Source organism: Hypanus sabinus, chromosome 4 (assembly GCF_030144855.1).
Source record: "Hypanus sabinus isolate sHypSab1 chromosome 4, sHypSab1.hap1, whole genome shotgun sequence".
Classification (NCBI taxonomy): domain Eukaryota; kingdom Metazoa; phylum Chordata; class Chondrichthyes; order Myliobatiformes; family Dasyatidae; genus Hypanus; species Hypanus sabinus.
The window spans coordinates 48,814,220-48,827,471 of NC_082709.1; the positions used below are offsets into that span (position 1 = coordinate 48,814,220).

General features: G+C 45.2%; 1 protein-coding gene across 1 annotated transcript; it reads right to left on the bottom strand.

Moving 5' to 3' along the window:
• Positions 1-1,443: 1,443 nt before the first annotated feature.
• Positions 1,444-13,252, bottom strand: LOC132392107 (gamma-crystallin S-1-like). The gene is made up of 3 exons (XM_059965956.1): positions 13,246-13,252; positions 6,258-6,520; positions 1,444-1,719 (listed from the first exon to the last, which is right to left on the bottom strand). Exons 1-3 carry the CDS (start codon positions 13,250-13,252, stop codon positions 1,444-1,446), a joined length of 546 nt encoding a protein of 181 aa, XP_059821939.1.

Below are 13,252 nucleotides of genomic sequence, written 5' to 3' on the forward strand. Positions count from 1 at the left end.
ATGAGGCGGGGGCTGGCAGGCAACTGGTGTAACGAGGTGGGAAAAGGGATGACAGGTTTATGGAACCATGTATGGGGAAGGTCAGGGTGAAGGTTGCGAGAGAATGGCTGGAGGCTGATGCGTATAAACAGACAAGGAGAGAGTGGGAAATACTGGATGGGGGATCGAGGAGTGAGAGATAGAGGATGACATGATATGCGGAGATATAAAGGTTGCAGATGCTGGAAAATGAGGAGGAAGGAAGGTGAGAAGGGAGCGATGAAAGAGGGAAACCTCTGGACCTTCACTTTGGGATGTTTTCCTTTTTCCCCTACTCAATCTCTAGTTGGATGTCTACCCTCCTCACAGTCTGGTTACTCACATCACTATTACTAGTGTTCTTACACTTTAACTTTCTGAATTCCTTTGAACACTCCCCATCACCACTCACACAAGAAATCCTTAGGACTTTCACTCATCATTTCACCTGGATCTACATACCTGCCATCCCTTTCTCCAGTCCATCTTATACTGGCTGCCTCCCCTCTAAGTTCAAGGTCATTTGCAAGATGGACAGCTGTCAATGTAAGCTTCCAAACTGCATGTATCCCTCACAAATCGTAATCCAAATTAAATTGCTTGGAATTGGAAGTGTCCATTCACATTGTCAGAATTTGTTTGTGAAGGAAACATTATTATGGAAAAGGGTTAACGATATTATTGTCGGCACCTTTGTCTTTAGGCTGTAATCATCTCAAAAATGGATGGTACGTGTCCAGTTTGCAACAGGCGGGAAGAGGCAGCGTAGCGGTGCAGGTAGTAGAACCACCGCCTCACAATGTCAGCAACCTAAAGTGATGTCTATATAGGACTTCCACATTCTCACTGCAAGCCCATGTTTTCTTTCTAGGTGTCTGGTTTTGTTCTTGATCTGCAGAGAAAAGCCATCTGGTGGGTAAATCGACCATTGTATGTTGTTCTTTGTGTGTCGGTGACTACAATTTGGAGAAGTGATGAGAATATGTGGTGATTTTTAAAAATATTATCAATGAAGGATTAGTGTAAGTGGGTAGTTAATGTTCAGCCCTGACTCAATGGGCCAAAGGGCCTGTTTCCACGTTGTATCTCTCTATAAGAGCAGGAATCCACAGAGGTGTGACAATTTATCACTATCCTCTCAATAGGAGAAGATGACCTGATCAATAATGAATTACATATTCAGCATGCCTCTGGATAAAAATTATCTCCACAATGATAGCAACTAAAATGAGAAATAATCCTGAGTTAAGGCCAATATGGGTCAAAGCCACCACACAGGACTCAGGTACTAATGTTATTTTGTATGTTTTAAACAATGTTACAACAGCATGAAAATAAATGAATTACAATGACAATTATCATGCAAAGCTTATTTTATTTTCTGAAGTATGTTCTCAGAATAATATGCTGATTATTGAGAGTCAACTAGAAGTCCCTCATTCGCCTGAAGGACCCAACAGTTGAGCTGTAGCCTCCCCAGTCACTGTATCTCCTGTATTCCCCGGGTCTCAGGAAGTACTGTCGGCCTCTGTAGTTGGGATGTTCATAGAAGATCCAGTAACCATCCATCACCTGACAGGAGTGGATGTCACGGTAACAGAAACGATCATAGAGAGAGGGACAGTCGTCCATGAATTCCATCATCTGTCCTGCAAATTCAGGCTTCTCATAAATCTTCATCCTGTAGGTGCCCCCTCGGTGCTGGAATAAAGGATTTTATGTGTCCTTAATGCAGTATAGTCATGTCAAAATGCATATAATTATCACAGACTTTATATATACATGCAGTTGTACTAGTCCTCAGAATTATCAATAATTAATTATATTTCAAGACTATCATGATTTAAGATTGAGGAAGTTCACTATTTCTACAGGAGGCAGCTAAGAACATTACAGTTTCATGAATACTAAAAAAAATTTGGTTGTTGATCTCATGAAAGATATTTAAGGATATTAAAGTATACTCAATATAATTACATGAAAGTATATATTACATAAATAATGTCATAATTGTGTTTCTGAATTAGATGCGTATCGATTAAATGTAATACCTGGTTGAAGAACTTGTTCTGGATTTCTGAAGACAAGTGCAGAGAGACAGAGGGGTGTAAAATGAGGGTAGATACAAAAAGTAGTAAGGTGAAAAGTAAAAGTGTCGGACAGGCAAATCCAGGGCAAAAATCAAAAAAGGCCACTTTTCAACATAATTGTACAACGGCTAAGAGTGTTGTAAAAACAAGCCTGAAGGCTTTTTGTGTCAATGCGAGGAGCATTTGTAACAAGATAGATGAATTGAATGTGCAGATAGTCATTAATGAATATGATATAGTTGGGATCACAGAGACATGGCTCCAGGGTGACCAAGGATGGGAGCTCAACATCCAGGGATATTCAATATTCAGGAGGGATAGACAGGAAAGAAAAGGAGGTGGGGTAGCATTGCTGGTTGGAGAGGAGATTAATGCAATAGAAAAGAAGGACATTTGCCTGGAGGATGTGGAATCGATATGGGTAGAGCTGCATAACACTAAGGGGCAGAAAACACTGGTGGGAGTTGTGTACAGGCCACCGAACAGTAGTAGTGAGGTTGGGGATGGCATTAAACGGGAAATTAGAAATGCGTTCAATAAAGGAACAGTAGTTATAATGGGTGACTTCAATCTACATATAGATTGGGTGAACCAAATTGGTAAGGGTGCTGAGGTTGAGGATTTCTTGGAATGTATGCGGGATGGTTTTCTGAAACAACATGTCGAGGAACCAACTAGGGAGCAGGCCATCCTAGATTGGGTATTGAGCAATGAGGAAGGGTTAGTTAGCAATCTTGTCGAGCGAGGCCCCTTGGGTAAGAGTGACCATAATATGGTGGAATTCTTCATTAAGATGGAGAGTGACATAGTTAATTCAGGAACAAAGGTTCTGAACTTAAAGAAGGGTAACTTTGAAGGTATGAGACGTGAATTAGCTAAGATAGACTGGCAAATAATACTTAAAGGGTATGCAATGGCAAGCATTTAAAGATCGCATGGATGAATTACAACAATTGTTCATCCCAGTTTGGCAAAAGAATAAACCAGGGAAGGTAGTGCACCCATGGCTGACAAGGGAAATCAAGGATAGTATCAAGTCCAAAGAAGAAACATACAAATTAGCCAGAAAAAGTGGCATACCTGAGGACTGGGAGAAATTCAGAGTCCAGCAGAGGAGGACAAAGGGATTAATTAGGAAAGGGAAAAAAGATTATGAGAGAAAGCTGGCAGGGAACATAAAAACTGACTGTAAAAGCTTTTATAGATATGTGAAAAGAAAAAGATTGGTCAAGACAAATGTAGGTCCCTTACAGTCTGAAACAGCTGAATTGATCACGGGGAACAAGGACATGACAGACCAACTGAATAACTACTTTGGTTCTGTCTTTACTAAGGAGGACATAAATAATCTTTGGGAAATAGTAGGGGACCAAGGGTCTAGTGAGATGGAGGAACTGAGGGAAATACATGTTAGTGGGGAAGTGGTGTTTGGTAAATTGAAGGGATAAAAGGCAGATAAATCCCCAGGGCCAGATGGTCAGCATCCCAGACTGCTTAAGGAAGTAGCCCAAGATATAGTGGATGCATTACTGATAATTTTTCAAAACTCCTTAGATTCTGGATTAGTTCCTGAGGATTGGAGGGTGGCTAATGTAACCCCACTTTCTTAAAAAGGAGGGAGAGAAAAACTGGGGAATTATAGCCTGACATCGGTGGTGGAAAAATGCTAGAGTCAGTTATCAAAGATGTGATAACAGCACATTTGGAAAGCAGTGAAATCATCGGACAAAGTCAGCATGGATTTGTGCAAGGAAAATCATGTCTGACCAAACTTATAGAATTTTTTGAAGATGTAACTAGTAGAGTGGATAGGGGAGAGCCAGTGGATGTGGTATATTTGGATTTTCAAAAGGCTTTTGACAAGGTCCCACACAGGAGATTACTGTGCAAACTTAAAGCACACGGTATTGGGGGTATGTTATTGTTGTGGATAGAGAAGTGGTTGGCAGACAGGAAGCAAAGAGCGGGAGTAAACGGGACCTTTTCAGAATGGCAGGCAGTGACTAGTGGGGTACCCCAAGGCTCAGTGCTGGGATCCCAGTTGTTTACAATATATATTAATGATTTAGACAAGGGAATTAAATGCAGCATCTCCAAGTTTGTGGATAACACGAAGCTGGGCAGCAGTGTTAGCTGTGAGGAGGATGCTAAGAGGATGCGGGGTGACTTGGATAGGTTCGGTGAGTGGGCAAATCCATGGCAGATGCAATTTAATGTGGATAAATGTGAGGTTATCCACTTTAGTTGCAAGAACAGGAAAACAGATTATTATCTGAATGGTGGCCGATTAGGAAAAGGGGAGGTGCAACGAGACCTGGGTGTCATTGTACACCAATCATTGAACGTGGGCATGCAGGTACAGCAGGCAGTGAAAAGGGCAAATGTTATGTTGGCATTCATAGCAAAAGGATTCGAGTACAGGAGCAGGGAGGTTCTACTGCAGTTGTACAAGGCATTGGTGAGACCGCACCTAGAGTATTGTGTGCAGTTTTGGTCCCCTAATCTGAGGAAAGACATTCTTGCCATAGAGAGAGTACAGAGAAGGTTCACCAGATTGATTCCTGAGATGGCAGGACTTTCATATGAAGAAAGACTGGATCGACTAGGCTTATACTCACTGGAATATAGAAGTTTGAGGGGGGATCTTATTGAAACGTATAAAATTCTAAGAGGATTGGACAGGCTAGATGCAGGAAGATTGTTTCCGATGTTGGGGAAGTTCAGAACGAGGGGTCACAGTTTAAAGATAAAGGGGAAGCCTTTTAGGACCGAGATGAGGAGAAACTTCTTCACGCAGAGAGTGGTGTATCTGTGGAATTCTCTGCCACAGGAAACAGTTGAGGCCGGTTCATTGGCTATATTTAAGAGGAAGTTAGATATGGCCCTTGTGGCTAAAGGGATCAGGGGATATGGAGAGAAAGCAGGTACAGGGTTCTGAGTTGGATGATCAGCCATGATCATACTGAATGGCGGAGCAGGCTCAAAGGGCCGAATGGCCTACTCTTGCACCTATTTTCTATGTTCCTAAGGCAGTATTAACAAAAAGAACAAAGTTTACAGAATTTAGTTCCACTAGAGATAACATAATGTAATTAATGTAAAACTTGTGTATTAGCATGATGGTAACTATGATAAATGTACATACAGTAGGTGCTGGTCTGTGTCTGTAAATAGGTTGAATTACTAATGCAAAAAATGCAAATTGTTTTGAGCATTTTCAGATTCCTCATTCCTCACTACCTCTCTGTCAGAGCTGTAAATTTAAGTCTACACAGGGTGTGATTGTTGGAAACAATAATACAGCCATCCCGTATTTCAACCTGGGTATCAGCTACAGCCTGACTTATTTTATTGGTTCTTATTACCTGACCAGATGATTTTGAAAAAAATTGCAACTTATGGGAGAGGGCAGATTGCTTCAACATTGAGCGAACATGGATTCAACGGGCCAAACAGCCTCACTCCATGCTTTAACCTCACTGTGGTTCTCTGATACCATGCAATTAAAAACGTAGGATTTTGTAATTCAGACCACCAGCGGCCTGATTCAGTGAATAAGGAGGATGTTTTAGTATGAATGAAAAACCACACAAATTCGTGAAAAGAGGCCATTCGTCCCATTGAAACCTTAATAGTCAAAATTATTTTCTGTCCAATCCTTCTTATCTCTTATGAGATGTTAAGAGGAATAGATAAAAGTGCACAGTCAGAGAATTTTTCTCAAGGCAGAAATGGCTAACAGGAGAAAACATAAAATTTAAAAAAACTGTGCGTGGACATTCATATAGTTCCCGCATCAAAGCCAATGATGCATATGTCAGTGATAATAAACCTGATTCTGATTCCAATTCTTTACCCAGTGCCCTCGCAATCACGGATACAGCTCTGTCTGTCAAAAGGACTCTGACATTCATCCCTCACACCAGATTCACTCATTTCCTGCACCAATGTCCTTTCTGTTGACTCATTTAACAAATATCTACTGTCTCCAAACTTGTCTCCAAATGTCAGCAGCTAACTCTAGCATTCAAATCAGCACAACATTTCAGCGAAAGAGCTTGTGGACAAGTGTAATTATTGCAAATGTCAGCCATTTCCTAGCAGTGTGTCAATTGGCTTGGAATACCTCAGTCACCAACAGCAACTTACAGGTGGGTAACTGCGACAGGACTTGACACAGTCATTGAATCCCATCCAGCGCTGGTAGTCAGGATACTCTCCCCTGCTCAGGACATACTGGTATCCCATGTAGTTGGGTCTCTCGTACAACACCCACCAGTCACTCTCAACACGGATGGAGTTACAGCGGCTGAAGTAAGGGGAGAGGTCAGCACAGTCGGAGCTGCACTCATAGTGCCGACCCTGGAAGTTCCTGTCCTCGTAGAAGATGATCTGTGGGAAGAAATAAATTGCTTAAATCAGACTGGGAACGAATGATGGTTACAATATAATTCACTAAATGAAAAGTGGTCTTGCCTTTCCCATTGTGGTGTATGGTCGATAACCAACTGACTACATGGAACTGTAACTGGGTATTTATCTACTGGACAGAAAGGCTTTTCCAGCAAGGCCTTTGTAATGTAAATGATGCAAACCTGAGGTCAGCAGAAAACAACATACATCCCGTGAATGCTGAAAAAGCACCTGAGGATATGAGACTTGTCAGTGATCCAGTGATTGTTTTTGTTTTACAGCAGGCAATTTAATTGTACAAAGCAGTAAATCAGCCTTTTTCATTCTATGCTAGCGATCATTCCAGAGTTTCAAAAAGTTGCAGCCCGAGATATGTCCTGAGTTTTACCAAAATTTACACGTCAGGGACAATTTGCAATTTACCAATCTGCACAGTTTTGTGATGTGTGAGGAAATGAAGGCAGCCAGAGGAAACCGATGAGAGAGGAGAGAGGAGGTGCAAACACCTGAGCTTTTGAATCGGGCTCTCTGCAGGGACCGGGAGATTGTGTCTGTCATAGAGATGTTTCAACAAAATTTCTTTTAGTATCCAGCTGCAGATTCTGGGGCCGTACAGTAGCATAGGTGTTAGTGTAATGCAATACAGCACCAGTGATTCAGGTTCAATACCCATGCTGTTTTAACAAACTTGTATATTCTCCTCATTATCGTGGTTTCCTCCTGGTTCTCTGGGTTCCTCCCACATTCCAAAGACCTACAGGTGAGTACGTTGTGGGCATGCTATGCTGGCACTGGAAGCATGATAACGTTTGCAGACAGACCACAGCACATCCTCGGACTGTGTTGGTTGCTGTCGCAAATGATGCATTTCACTGTACACTTCGATGATTGAATAACTTTTTAAAAATGTATTCTTTTCTCATGACTTAGTGTTATTGGCAAGGCCAACATTTAATACCATTCCCTGACTACCCTAGAGAAAATGGAGGTGAACAGTTTTCTGTGGTGAACTATGTGCCTGTTGGGACACGCCCCTGCTGACTGCTCCTGTGGCTCCTCCCACAGGCCCCTGTATAAAGGAGACCTGCGGCCTGAAGATCGGCCTCATTCTCCAGGACCTTGTATGATAGACACTCACTCCTGGTTCCTTCTTCCAGTCAATAAAAGCCGATATCTCGCCTACGTCTCAGTGTGAGTTATTGATGGTGCATCATTTTCCAAATCCCTGCAATCTAGTGACGTTCTCCAACAAAGCTGTTGGCAGGGAGTTTCAGGATTTAAACCCAGTGGCGATGAAGGACAAGTGATAGGTTTCCAAATCAGTGAGCTAAGAGATGTAGAGGGGAAGCTACAGATGGAAATGTTCCCCTGTCCTTTGGGAAATATTATCAGAGCAGCCTGGGCAAGTACCTGCAGTGTGTTTTTGTCGATGATACACACTGTAACCACTATGTATCAAAGCTTTGAATGAACATTTCAGAAGATTGCTAATCTGCCAACCAAGAAAAATGCTTTGATAGAGTTAAACTTATTGAGAGATGTTGGAACTCCAGCCATCCAGCCAAGCAGAGAATATCATGATGTGCCTTGGGAATGTGACTCCTTCTGTGCCTCGTCATGCTCCTCGTTCTCCACAACATGCTGCAGAACTGCCTTCCTGGACATTTGATCGCTCAATTAATTTCATATGTCCTGTCTGCTGGAGCAGACTGTGCATGCTTGGACAGGTATGATTTTAATCTGATGGGGTATGAGGCCCACCGGCTGCCCTCACCTGGTTTAGTCTGCCCGTCGAAGCGATGTACTGAGGTGTATAGAACATGCAGACATCTACCTGGTGCCACAGGTGAGTGCTGAGAGCTGAATGGAGACCTAAGGTGAGAGAACTGCCTCAGAATGGACACAGCAAGCCTCTTCACCAGAGGCACTACCCTCTGACGACACAACATACACGCTTGTGGTGAACTACGTGTGCCTGTCTGGACACACCCCCTGCTGACTGCTCCTGTGGCTCCTCCCACAGGCCCCTGTATAAAGGCGATCGAGGCCTAATGCTCGGCCTCAGTCTCCAGGACGTAGTATGATGGTCACTCACTGCTGGTTCCTTCTTCCAGTCAATAAAAGCCGATATCTCGCCTTACGTCTCAGAGTGAGTTATTGATGGTGCATCAACCCTAACAATAGAAATTAGTAAAATATAACATTTTTTCAGTCATAGCTCTGAGCACGTACTTCAATACACTGATTTGGGAAGCAGAGGAAAGCTTTGGAAATGATCAACAATATTGTCATAAGGGGAGCAAAGAATTCCAGCCAAACAACAAAAGAGTACAAATTTTTGTAGACTCTTGGGCAGCATTTTATAGATTTGTTTATTCTTGGACATTGGTGAATCAAAATATGAATGTATTTCATATGCTGTGATGGAAGCTTTATTACTACACCACTGCCAGTCAACTTTGCCAACCCCTACTCCTACTTCATCTCCATATCTCCGAAACCTTCGATCATGTTTTACCCCGAGAGTGCAAATGTCATTTCTTTTTCATGCAGATATATGATTCTCTTTTGAAACTAACCAGCAATCCATTACAAGCCTCAGTTTCAAACAGTGCATTCTCGATGATCACAACTCACAGCGTGGACAAAATCCTCATTCACTCCCGTGTGATTTTTACTGTCGGCCAGGCGCTGCTTTGTTTCCAGCTCTTCACAGGGGATGTGCAACCACAGAGTGAACCATTGCATTTGAGGATCCAAGGTATTCGGTCAGGTCTCAGCTTACAGCTCTTTCCCATCAGCTGGTAACCTAGAGTGAGAACTTGGGCAGTGGATCTGTCATTTAGTTTATTCAGTTTGACTGTTTACGGTATCTCTATATTTCTGCTGTGAGCTGGACACCAGAGTGTTGGAAATTTGTTTTTCAAACAAGCTAAAGGGGTTCAGGGGAATTGCAGTATAAATTCCGTTACAGATTCAGAACAAGTTTAAAGTGCTGGAGAGTTTAGTACTTCAGCTCTCTGGACATTCCTCATTCACAATTTGCTGAGAAATTTGCACCTGTACCTGGGCCAGTTTATAATAGTGATCATTTCTGGGTGAAATGGCACTCATTGGGACAATGACCCTAGCAATTCTGTACACAATTCACCTTCATATGACAAATGTGTTCCAGACATCATTCACATACTTCTCAGAGCCATGTTTTTCCCCGTAAATCGGGTCTTTAGGGTGCAACATACAACCTCTGTTGAAAGTTCACAATAAAACTAGGAGCACCTGGTGCTGTAAAGCTGATGGGACCAATTGAAGGATTTCTGTGCTGACATTGAATCCTGGAATATGAATCTTTGACTATAAAACAATGATGTAGTGAGTTGGAGATTATCCGTCCACACCTGTGTAGGAGACAGCAGCAAATCTGTGCTGATCTTCACTTTCAAAGTTCAGTTCTGTGGAATTTATTAGAATTTTGCTTTGAAAATGGAGTACAGTGTGTCAACGCTGCCATTGCACATAACGGGTATGATTGTGGGGTAATGTAATTAGGAGGAATGTACAAAATTCAGAACCACCGACATTGCACTGGGGTTTTGGTTTAAGAGGCTGGTCTCAGTGATGCACCATCAATAACTCTCCGAGACGTGAGGCGAGATATAGGCTTTTATTGGCTGGAAGAAAGAACAAGCAGCAGTTGACCACCATACTACATCCTGGAGACTGAGGCCAGGGCTGTGTCTCGAATCGCCTTTATACCGGGGTCAGTGGGAGGAGGCACAGGAGCAGTCAGCGGGGAGGTGGGGGCGTGTCCAGACAGATATATGTAGTTCACCACATTCACCCCCCCACCTTGTTCTAAAAGAGAGTCCCCATGGGGCAAAGTTTCTTACAAGTATATTTACAGGTTAAGTCTATCAGGTGGTCAAATCTGTCGCTGCGATTTACGTAGCACCGGCTGTGATTGCACAGGTGCTGGTGGTGATCGCGCCAGAGACGATGGTTGTGCTGGTTCCGGCCTAACTGGAGGTGTCAGCCCACTAGGCGTCAGTGATCCCTCATGTGTGTGCGAGGCGCCTGGTATATGCGCGTGCAAGACGCCCGGTATAGGAGTGGCATGAGGAGTCTGTGTAGGGCTTGGTGTGCGTGGTGTCAGCTCGGGTACAAGGTTCATAGTTACCGTGGAGTGTTTGGGGTAGTGGTCTGCTGCTCCTGCGGGCGCCAGGTCGCGGATGGAGACCGTGTCCTCCTGCCCATCAGGTAAGACCACGTAAGCGTACTGGGGGTTCGCATGAAGTAGGTGAACCCTCTCGACCAGCGGGGAGTATTTATTGCTCCTCGCATGTTTCCGGAGCAGCACTGGCCCTGGGGATGTCAGCCAAGCCGGTAGGGTGGTCCCAGTGGCAGACTTCCTGGGAAAAGAAAATGGGTGCTCGTGAGGGGTGGCATTGGTGGACGTACATAACAGGGAGCGGATAGAGTGGAATGCCTCGGGGAGGACCTCCTGCCATCGAGAGACTGACAACCCTTTTGACTTAAGGGCTAAAAGTGTGGCCTTCCACACTGTGGCATTCTCCCTCTCCACCTGTCCATTTCCCCAGAGATTATAGCTCGTGGTCCAACTAGTAGCAATGCCCCTAGCCAGCAGGTATTGGCGCAGCTCATCACTCATAAAGGAGGACCCTCTATCACTGTGGCTATAGCAGGGATATCCGAACAGAGTGAAGAGCTGACACAGGGCTTTTATGACAGACATGGCAGTGGTGTCGGGGCACGGGATGGCAAAGGGGAACCATGAGTACTCGTTGATAATGTTGAGAAAGTAGACATTGTGGTCAGTGGAGGGAAGGGGGCCCTTAAAGTCGACTCTCAGTCGCTCAAAGGGGCGGGTGGCCTTGATAAGTTGTGCCTTTTCAGGACAGTAGAAGTGCAGTTTGCACTCAGCGCAGACTTGACAGTCCCTGGTCATCGTCCTGATGTCCTCAAGGGAGTACGGCAGGTTCCGGGCTTTCACGAAATGGTAAAATCGGGTGACCCTGGGTGGCAAAGATGCGCATGGAGGGCATATAGCTGGTCGAGCTGAGCGCTGGCGCATGCTCCCCGGGATAGGGCATCAGGGGGCTCATTGAGCCTTCCAGGTCGGTACAGGATTTCATAGTTGTAGGTGGAGAGTTCTATTCTCCACCGCAAAATTTTATCATTTTTGATTTTGCCCCGCTGTTGGTTGCTGAACTTGAACGCAACTGAGCGCTGGTCAGTCAGCAAGGTGAACCTTTTGCCGGCGAGATAGTGCCTCCAGTGCCTAATAGCTTCCACTATGGCCTGGGCTTCTTTCTCCACCACGGAGTGCCGAATTTCAGGGCCTTGAAGGGTACGAGAAAAGAATGCTACTGGCCTGCCTGCCTGATTGAGGGCAGCAGCCAGCGCGAAATCGGAGACATCACTCTCTACTTGGAAGGGAATAGTCTCGCCAACCGCATGCATCATTGCTTTGGCAATGTCCCCTTTAATGCAGCTGAAGGCCCTGCAGGCCTCGGCTGAGAGGGGAAATGTGGTAGACTTGACCAGGGGAGCGGGCCTTATCTGCGTAATGGGGAACCCATTGGGCGTAATAGGAAAAGAAGCCCAGGCACTGTCTGAGGGCTTTGAGGGTGGTGGGAAGAGGGAGTTCCAACAGGGGGCGCATACGGTCGGGATTAGGGCCAATGACCCCGTTCTCCACGACATACCCAAGGATAGCGAGTCGGGTGGTTCCAAACACAGACTTGTCCCTGTTATAAGTAAGGTTCAGGGCTTCGGCCACTTGGAAAAATCATTGGAGGTTGGCGTTGTGATCTGACCAGTCGTGACCACAGATAGTGATGTTATCCAGATAGGGAAATGTGGCCTTCAGTTGGTACTGGTCCACCATCAGGTCCATTTCCCTCTGGAAGACAGAGACACCATTTGTGACACCGAAGGGGACGCGCAGGAAGTGATAGAGCCTGCTGCCCGCCTCGAAGGCGGTGTAGGGGCGGTCCTCTGGGTGGATGGGGAGCTGGTAATAAACAGATTTCAGATCTATTGTAGAGTACACCTTGTACTGAGCTATCTGGTTGACCATATCCGCGATGCGGGGTAGGGTGTACGCGTCAAGCTGCGTGAACCTATTGATGGTCTGGCTATAGTCCACGACCATTCTATTTTTCTGCCCGGTCTGAACAACGACCACCTGGGCCCTCCAAGGACTTGTGCTTGGCTCATTGATCCCCTCCCCGAGCAGCCGCTGCACCTCCAACTGAATGAAGGCCCTGTCCCCCGCGCTGTACCGCCTGCTTTTAGTTGCCACAGGTTTACAGTCGGGGGTCAGGTTGGCAAACAGCGGTGGGGGAGGGATCCTGAGGGTGGAGAGGCTGCAAGTGGTGTCAGTAGCGCAGATGTCAGTATGTTGCTGGGTGGGATGTGTGGGTCAGTATGTGTGTGTGGTCACTAGCGGGGTATATGACGAAGTCCCACAAAACTGATGATTCCTGACAGTGAGTGGTGGGAGGGGCCCGTCATATGCCATAGTCACACTTTTGAGGTGGCTCTGGAAGTCCAGTCCCAATAGCACAGGGGCACACAGTTGAAGCATGACCAGTAGTGCAAAGTTCCGATATTCTGTGCCCTGCATCACCAATGTCGCTACACAACCCACCCAGATGTCTGTGGAATCTGACTCAGAAGCCATGGTGACTCTCTGGCTTACCGGCCAT